Source organism: Scyliorhinus canicula, unplaced genomic scaffold (genome assembly GCF_902713615.1).
Source record: "Scyliorhinus canicula unplaced genomic scaffold, sScyCan1.1, whole genome shotgun sequence".
NCBI lineage: Eukaryota > Metazoa > Chordata > Chondrichthyes > Carcharhiniformes > Scyliorhinidae > Scyliorhinus > Scyliorhinus canicula.
Genome location: NW_024055914.1, coordinates 15,746 through 26,110, shown reverse-complemented (window position 1 = coordinate 26,110; position 10,365 = coordinate 15,746). Strand labels below are relative to the sequence as shown.

The following is a 10,365-nucleotide window of genomic DNA, read 5'->3' as shown; positions in this document are numbered from 1 at the left end:
CTCCCTCAGGTACTGGACCCTCTGACAGTGCAGCACTCCATCAGTACTGACCCTCTGACAGGGCAGCACTCCCTCAGTACTGACCCTCTGACAGTGCGGCACTCCCTCAGTACTGACCCTCTGACAGTGCAGCACTCCCTCAGTGCTGACCGTCTGACAGGGCAGCACTCCCTCAGTACTGACCCTCTGACAGTGCAGCACTCCCTCAGCACTGACCCTCTGACAGTGCGGCACTCCCTCAGCACTGACCCTCTGACAGTGCGGCACTCCCTCAGTACTGACCCTCTGACAGTGCGGCACTCCCTCAGTACTGACCCTCTGACAGTGCAGCACTCCCTCAGTACTGACCCTCTGACAGTGCGGCACTCCCTCAGTACTGACCCTCTGACAGTGCGGCACTCTCTCAGTACTGACCCTCTGACAGTGCAGCTCTCCCTCAGTACTGACCCTCTGACAGTGCAGCACTCCCTCAGTACTGACCTTCTGACAGGGCAGCACTCCCTCAGTACTGACCCTCTGACAGTGCAGCACTCCCTCAGTACTGACCCTCTGACAGTGCAGCACTCCCTCAGTACTGACCCTCTGACAGTGCAGCACTCCCTCAGTACTGACCTTCTGACAGGGCAGCTCTCCCTCAGTACTGACCCTCTGACAGTGCGGCGCTCCCTCAGTACTGACCTTCTGACAGGGCAGCGCTCCCTCAGCGTTTCACTGGGGTTATCAGCCTGGAGTCTGCACTGCGACTTGAACCCTTGACCTTTCCAGTCTGTCTCTATTTGTGTTGAGAATTAAATGTGTGGGTGGATAATACAGGAAATGGAAAACAGAATAACTGGAGATGGAACCGAATTCCCCATCATTCAATCTGGTCGATTGAAAAATCAATCCGTTGTCAACAGGGCCAGGGGTCAATTGGTTATCGTCACAACAGAAATAACTCATTCTTTGAGCTTTTGCTCTCTGATTTATTCTCTAATATTCCAGAGTGAGCGCTTGTCTTCCTCTGTCTGAAATCCTGTCCACTATTTAAAATAACCTCCCTTAGAAAAAGTACAGAGAGGCCATTCAGCCCCATTGTGTCAAACTAAAATCCTTTGAAATGGGAAATGATTCAGGGCCCTGGGGGAAATGAGAAGTGGGATCATTGTAGAGACTTTTCAAAGAGCTAACATGGAGACAATGGGCCGAATGGTCTCCTGTTGAGCTGTATGAGGAGCTGACAGAGAAATGACACTGATATTAATAACTCCAATAGCTTCTGGTTATTATCTGATCTATTGAAAGAATCTTGTTCTGTCTAATTTGTCTGCTGAATTTTCTATATTATAAACTGACTCGAGTTGTAAATTACTTCATTGGTTGGAAGGTGCTTTGGGACAAGGCAGGGTAATGAATGCTGCTATAGAATGCACGGCTTTGTTTAAAAGATCAGACCAGGAACTCGAACATTCACCAGCTGTCACGACTCAATTGGATCTTTATAATTGGTGCTGGGATTCAGGAATAATTGGTTGTCAGACTTTTAGCCGAGCAAGTCACAGACTGTGTTCCTGCAGAAGTAGTGATGATGCTTCCTTTATGTCGACAGTTCCAGCGATCTTCACAACACATGTAGTGAATTCGCTGAGATGACAATTTCTGATTAACTACATCTTCCTTCAAAATGACAGACAGCGACTGAATTTAAAGGAAGTAAAATAGTGACATGGTCCTGGCACTGTGTAACTCATCAGTATAGCAGCACTTAGAATATACAGCACACTTCATCAAATACAGTGTACACTGCATCAAATACAGTGTACACTTCATCAAATACTGTGTACACTGCATCAAATACAGTGTACATTGCATCAAATACAGTGTAAACTGCATCAAATACAGTGTACACTGCATCAAATACAGTGTACACTGCATCAAATACAGTGTACACTACATCAAATACATACAGTGTACACTGCATCAAATACAGTGTACACTTCATCAAATACAGTGTACACTGCATCAAATACAGTGTATACTTCATCAAATACCGTGTACACTGCATCAAATACAGTGTACGCTGCATCAAATACAGTGTACACTTCATCCAATACAGTGAACACTGCATCAAATACAGTGTACACTGCATCAACTACAGTGTACACTTTATTAAATACAGTGTACACTTCATTAAATGCAGTGTACACTGCATCAAATACACTGTACACTTCATCAAATACAGTGTACACTGCATCAAATACAGTGTACACTTTATTAAATACAGTGTACACTTCATCAAATACAGTGTACACTGCATCAAATACAGTGTACACTACATCCAATACAGTGTACACTTCATCAAACACAGTGTACACTACATCAAATACAGTGAACACTTCATCAAATACAGTGTACACTACATCAAATACAGTGAACACTTCATCAAATACAGTGTACACTACATCAAATACAGTGTACACTACATCAAATACAGTGTACACTTCATCAAATACAGTGTACACTACATCAAATACAGTGTACACTGCATCAAGTACAGTGTACACTTTATTAAATACAGTGTACACTGCATCATATACACTGTACACTTCATCCAATACAGTGTACACTTCATCAAATACAGTGTACACTGCATCAAATACAGTGTATACTACTACATTGAATACAGTTGTACACTGAATCAATTAGTGTACACTACATCAAATACGATGTACACTTCAACAACTACAGTGTACACTTCATCAAATACAGTGTACACTTCATCAAATACAGTGTACACTGCATCAAATACAGTGTACACTTCATCAAATACAGTCTACACTACGTCAAACACAATGTACACCTCATAAACTGCAGTGTACACTACATCAAATACTGTGTACACTACATCAAATACAGTGTACACATCATCAAATACAGTGTACACGTCATCAAATACAGTGTACACGACATCAAGTACAGAGTACACTTCACCAAATACAGAGTACACTACATCAAATACAGTGTACTCTTCATCAAGTACAGTGTACACTACATTAAATATAGTGTACACAACATTAAATACAGTGTTCACTACATCAAATATAGAGTACTCTTCACCAAATACAGTGTACACTGCATCAAATACAATGTACACTATATCAAACACAGTGTAAACTTCATCAACTGCAGTATACACTACATCAAATACTGTGTACGCTTCAGCAGATAGTGTACACTTTATCAACTGCAGTATACACTACATCAAATACAGTATACACTTCACCAAATACAGTGTACACTACATCAAATACAATGTACACCACATCAAACACAGTGTACACTTCATCAAATAGTGTACACTTCATCTAATACAGTGTATACTACATCCAAAACAGTGTACACTTCATCAAATACTGTGTACATTCTACATTAAATACAGTTGTACACTGAATCAAATAGTGTACACTACATCAAATACGGTGTACACTTAATCAAATACAGTGTACACTTCATCAAATACAGTGTACACTTCATAAAATACAGTCTACACTACGTCAAATACAATGTACACTACATCAAACACAATGTACACCTCATAAACTGCAGTGTACACTACATCAAATACAGTGTACACATCATCAAATACAGTGTACACGACATCAAGTACAGAGTACACTTCACCAAATACAGAGTACACTACATCAAATACAGTGTACTCTTCATCAAGTACAGTGTACACTACATTAAATATAGTGTACACAACATTAAATACAGTGTTCACTACATCAAATATAGAGTACTCTTCACCAAATACAGTGTACACTGCATCAAATACAATGTACACTATATCAAACACAGTGTAAACTTCATCAACTGCAGTATACACTACATCAATACTGTGTACGCTTCAGCAGATAGTGTACACTTTATCAACTGCAGTGTACACTACATCAAATACAGTGTACACTACATCAAATACAGTATACACTTCACCAAATACAGTGTACACTACATCAAATACAGTGCACACTTCACCAAATACAGTGTACACCACATCTAACACAGTGTGCACTTCATCAAATAGTGTACACTTCATCGAATACGGTGTATACTTAATCAAATACAGTGTACACTTCATCAAATACAGTGTACACTTCATCAAATACAAAGAACAAAGAACAAAGAAAATTACAGCACAGGAACAGGCCCTTCGGCCCTCCCAGCCTGCGCCGATCCAGATCCTTTATCTAAACCTGTCTCCTATTTTCCAAGTTCTACTTCCATCTGTTCCCGCCCGTTCATATACCTGTCCAGATGCATCTTAAATGATGCTATCGTGCCCGCCTCTACCACCTCCGCTGGTAAAGCGTTCCAGGCACCCACCACCCTCTGCGTAATAAACTTTCCACGCACATCTCCCTTAAACTTTCCCCCTCTCACCTTGAAATCGTGACCCCTTGTAACTGACACCCCCACTCTTGGGAAAAGCTTGTTGCTATCCACCCTGTCCATACCTCACATAACTTTGTAGACCTCAATCAGGTCCCCCCTCAACCTCTGTCTTTCCAACGAAAACAATCCTAATCTACTCAACCTTTCTTCATAGCTAGCCCCCTCCATACCAGGCAACATCCTGGTGAACCTCCTCTGCACCCTCTCCAAAGCATCCACATCCTTCCGATAATGTGGCGACCAGAACTGCATGCAGTATTCCAAATGTGGCCGAACCAAAGTCCTATACAACTGTAACATGACCTGCCAACTCTTGTACTCAATACCCCGTCCGATGAAGGCAAGCATGCTGTATGCCTTCTTGACCACTCTATCAACCTGCGTTGCCACCTTCAGGGTACAATGAACCTGAACTCCCAGATCTCTCTGTACATCAATTTTCCCCAAGACCCTTCCATTGACCATATAGTCCGCTCTTGAATTTGATCTTCCAAAATGCATCACCTCGCATTTGCCTGGATTGAACTCCATCTGCCATTTCTCTGCCCAACTCTCCAATCTATCTATATTTTGTTGTATTCTCTGACAGTCCTCCTCGCTATCTGCAACTCCACCAATCTTAGTATCATCTGCAAACTTGCTAATCAGACCACCTATACCTTCCTCCAGGTCATTTATGTAGATTACAAACAACAGTAGTCCGAGCACGGATCCCTGTGGAACACCACTAGTCACCCTTCTCCATTTTGAGACACTCCCTTCCACCACTACTCTCTGTCTCCTGTTGCCCAGCCAGTTCTTTATCCATCTAGCTAGTACACCCTGAACCCCATACGACTTCACTTTTGCCATCAATCTGCCATGGGAAACCTTATCAAACGCCTTACTAAAGTCCATGTATATGACATCTACAGCCCTTCCCTCATCAATTAACTTTGTCACTTCCTCAAAGAATTCTATTAGGTTTGTAAGACATGACCTTCTCTGCACAAAACCATGCTGCCTATCACTGATAAGTCTATTTTTTTCCAGATGTGAATAGATCCTATCCCTCAGTATCTTCTCCAACAGTTTGCCTACCACTGACGTCAAGCTCACAGGTCTATAATTCCCTGGATTTTCCCTGCTACCCTTCTTAAACAAAGGGACAACATTAGCAATTCTCCAGTCCTCCGGGACCTCACCCGTGCTCAAGGATGTTGCAAAGATATCACTACATCAAATACAGTGTGCACTTCATCAAATACAGTATACACTTCACTTCTAACCAGATAAGAGAAAGGTTGGAAATGACAAAGCCATGTCGCCAATTTGTTACTCGATCTGTCTATAATATATTTAAGATCTTATGTCTGCTGATTCATTCTATCTGCAGGAACAAAGGGGCCGATTCTCCGCTCTCCACGCCGAGTGGGAGAATCGCTGGAGGGCCGGGCGACTCACGACACGCCGCCCTGGCACCCCCCGCGATTCTCCCACCCCAGATGGACCGAGCGGCCTGACGTTCCCAACCTGCTCACGCCGGCGGCAACCACACCTGGTCGATGCCGTCGTGAACATGGCGTCAAAGCTTTGTTTGTGGCTTGTGGGGGGCGGAGAGGGGAGTGAGCACCATGGCCGTGCTCGGGAGGGGACTGGCCCGCGATCGGTGCCCACCGATCGTCGGGCTGGCATCTCCAAGGATCACACTATTTCCCCTCCGCCGCCCCGCAAGATCAAGCCGCCACGTCTTGCGGGGAAGACGGCAACTGCGCATGCGCGGGTGACGTCACTTAGGCGCCGCCGTCGCGTCATTCTCGGCGTGCAGCTCCTAGCCCCCTGGGGGGGGGGGGGGGGGTGAATAGGGTGCGAGGAGCGGCCTCCGAGGCCGTCGCGAAACTCGGCCGAGTTCATGCCGCGTGGGAGCGGAGAATTCCCCCCAAACTCTTCAGCTCTCATTTTTTTGTCACACTGATTTGTCAAGAGTTGCCATTATAAAAATCATGGGTGACATTTTCCAGCCCTTCCCGCTGGTGGAGTCTTCTGGTTCTGCCAAAATCAAACCCCCACTGTGGGTTGCCTGGCAGTGGGGCAGGCGAGCCATGCTACAGCACATAGCCTTTGGGGCATTGGAAGATCCCTTTGACGGCCAATGGCTTACCGCAGCCACAATGGGAAAACCCATCAGGAAGGGTCCAGAAATTCCTGCAACACATCTTCTTATAATGGAAACTGCCCCTGTCAGCTTCTCACATTGTAATTACACCACACTACCAGCAGTGGCACTGTAACACCTAAAGTTTGCCTTTCGGCTTCTCTGTAAAGTAGTACATGTTCTACGCTGAAGCCAACTTTGCAATACTTCATAAAATCGAAGTATTAAATGACAATAAGAATAGAATTTATGCATTTAAAATGAGGATTGAGTCATCTCTGCACACACTGGCCCATTATCCCCTGCCAAACAGTTAGTGATAACACAATAGTAGGGGTTTCTGCAAACAGGATTGTAGACGAGTTAACAGGATGGGTAAATCAGAAGGCAGAACATGCAATTTGATGTGGAAAAGTGTGGGATTATGCAAACTATGCAAACAAGTAGGTAAGTTTGGCTATTTTAGGACAAACTTGTCTATTTAGCTAACAGAAGCTGTCAGATGTGATGCAGGAATTAGGGGAAGGATAGAGACGGACAGAAGTAATTTTGTTTAGGTGAAGGATGTGTCACCAAGGAAACTCAGGCTTATAACAAGAAAAAACACGTCAGAAGCGACATTCCATCCACTGTCCTGCATGCCCCAGAAACCTGGGCAACAAGTAAAGACCTGCAGAAGAAAATTGAGGCCTTTGAAAACTGGACGCTAAGACGTACGCTACAATTCCCCATACTGGTCCTAAATCAAATAAAGATGTACTTGGGAGAGCGAAAAGAATTCTGAATATGTTATTCAGAAAGAAAATGTCAGGAATTTAGCCATTTGATCATGGCTGAAAGGACAGCACGGTGGTGCAGTGGTTAGCACTGCTGCCTCACACTGCCGAGGTCCCGGGTTCGATCCCGGCTCTGGGTCACTGTCCGTGTGGAGTTTGCACATTCTCCCCGTATCTGCGTGGGTTTCACCCCCACAACCCAAAGATGTGCAGGGTAGGTGGATTGGCCACGCTAAATTGCCCCTTAATGAATTAGGTACTCTACATTTATATAGATAAAAAGACCATGGCTGAAAACCTACAGTGGCAAATAGCCATTCAGGTTCTCTATATAGAGAATTGGGAGTTCAAGAACAAAGATTTTAGTTTTGGTTTGGTAAATACAGTGTACACTACATCAAATACAGTGTACACCTCATCAAATACAGTGTGCACTACATCAAATACAGTGTACACCTAATCAAAGACAGTGCACAGAACATCAAGTATAGTGTACACTTGATCAAAGAAAGTGTACACTACATCAAATACAATGCACACTACATTAAATACAGTGTACGCTGCATCATACAGTGCACACTACATCAAATGAAGTGTACACTACATCATACAATGCACACTACATCAAATACAGTGTACACTACATCATACAGTGCATACCATATCAAATACAATGTACGCTACATCATATAGTACACACTATATCAAATACAGTGATGCTACATTGTACAGTACACACTATATCAAATGCAGTGTACGGTACATTATGCAGTGCACACTTTATCAAATACAGTGTACGCTACATTGCACAGTGCACACTATATCAAATGCAGTGTACGCTACATTGCACAGTGCACACTATATCAAATGCAGTGTACGGTACATTATGCAGTGCACACTATATCAAATGCAGTGTACGCTACATTGCACAGTGCACACTATATCAAATACAGTTAATCACGTTACAAAAGGGAGGTCCCATCCTAAATATAAAAGGTGCTGAAATGCTTCAGGTATTTCTTGTTTACAAAAGGAAATGGTGGAGAAATGTCTGATTTGGGGATGGAGATTTTTGAATGTAAATGGGAAAATATTGAGGAGGATGATTGAGAAGTGGTTGATGCTGAAGTTAGGGAGGTTACTGAAGTCGATAACTTTCATCTCAGGATTCTGAAGGAATGGATTCAAAAGAATCTGATTTTAATGGGCATTTACCAAAGATCCCAAGACTCGAACCAAACCCCAGATGATTAGAAAATCTGAAATGTGATTCCGAACTGCAGATGTGGCATGATGTTACAGAGCCACAAGATTAACTTCCACGACTGGCGCAGTGTTTAGAAGAATTGCGAGAGAATCAGATCAATACCTTCTTCTGAGATAAGAGATACTTCACGGCATTGGCACTTATCAATTGAATTTAATTGAGAAGTTGACAGGTTGGGATAGTGTAGGAAGTGGGAGATGTGGGGAAGGTTTAGGAGGTGGGAGATGTTGGGATGGGGTAGGAGGTGGGAGATCTGGGGAAGGTTTAGGAGGTGGGAGATGTTGTGATGGTGTGGGAGGTGGGAGATCTGGGGAAGGTTTCGGAGGTGGGAGATGTTGTGATGGTGTGGGAGGTGGGAGATGTGGGGAAGGTGTAGGAGGTGGGAGATGTTGGTAATGGGTAGGAGGTGGGAGTTGTTGGGATGGTGTAGGAGTTGGGAGATGTTAGGATGGCGTAGGATGTGGGAGATGTAGGAGGTGGGACATGTTGGGATGGTGCAGGAATTAGGAGATGTTGGGATGGTGTAGGAGGTGGGAGATATTGGGCTGGCGTAGGAGGTGGGAGATGTTGGGATGGTGTAGAAGGTGGGACATGTTGGGTAGGTGAAAGGGCTGGGACGGTGTTGGAGGTGGGAGATGTTGTGATGGTGTAGGTGGTGGGAGATGTTGGGATGGTGTAGAAGGTGGGACATGTTGGGTAGGTGAAGGGGCTGGGATTGTGTAGGAGGTGGGAGATATTGGGACGCTGTAGGAGGTCGGAGGTGTTGGGATTGTGTAGGAGGTGGGACATGCTGGGTAGGTGAAGGGGTTGGGACGGTGTAGGAGGTGGGAGATGTTGTGACGGTGTAGGAGGTCGGAGGTGTTGGGATTGTGTAGGAGGTGGGACATGTTGGGTAGGTGAAGGGGCTGGGACGGTGCAGGAGGTGGGAGATGTTGGGACGCTGTAGGAGGTCGGAGGTGTTGGGATTGTGTAGGAGGTAGGACATGTTGGGTAGGTGTAGTGGGTGGATGTATCTATCCTGGTTTCAGAAAACCTCCTTTGGAAATTCTTAGTCAGGTCACTTGAACCATCAGGATGATGATCAAAGTGTTCGACATGCAGCATTATGGGAGGCTTTGAGGGGTTAGTGAGACAAATTCAGGGAGATCATTCCGAACTGAGTTTGCTTAATTGAAATCACAGGAAACCAGACCATACAGAGAAGTCCATTCAGTCCATCTCACCTGGACTTGCTATTTGAAAGAGCGATCCAATAATCCCAAATCCGCCTGCTCATTCCTACTTCCTTCATCAACTATTAATTTAATTCCCTTTTGAGGTATTATTAGAACATAAGAACATAAGAACTAGGAGCAGGAGTGGCCATCTGGCCCCTCAAACCTGCTCCGCCATTCAATGAGATCATGGCTGATGGATCATCAGCTCCACTTTCCGGCCTGAACACCATAACCCTTAATCCCTTTATTCTTCAAAAAACTATCTATCGTTACCTTAAAAACATGTAATGAAGGAGCCTCAACTGCTTCACTGGGCAAGGAATTCCATAGATTCACAACCCTTTGGGTGAAGAAGTTCCTCCTAAACTCAGCCCTAGATCTACTTCCCCTTATTTTGAGGCTATGCCCCCTAGTTCTGCTTTCACCCACCAGTGGAAACAACCTGCCCGCATCTATCCCATCTATTCCCTTCATAATTTTAAATGTTTCTATAAGATCCCTCCGCATCTTTCTAAATTCCAACGAGTACAGTCCCAGTCT

At 44.3% G+C, this 10,365-nt stretch overlaps 1 protein-coding gene across 1 annotated transcript; it reads left to right on the top strand.

The window, feature by feature from the left end:
• Positions 1 to 816: 816 nt before the first annotated feature.
• LOC119961325 (dynein heavy chain-like) lies at positions 817 to 4,039 on the top strand. Its single transcript, XM_038788719.1, is given in 5 exon segments — positions 817 to 985; positions 1,758 to 1,941; positions 1,943 to 2,679; positions 2,682 to 2,896; positions 3,419 to 4,039. Coding segments are annotated over 5 exon segments (1,926 nt in total).
• Positions 4,040 to 10,365: the final 6,326 nt, after the last annotated feature.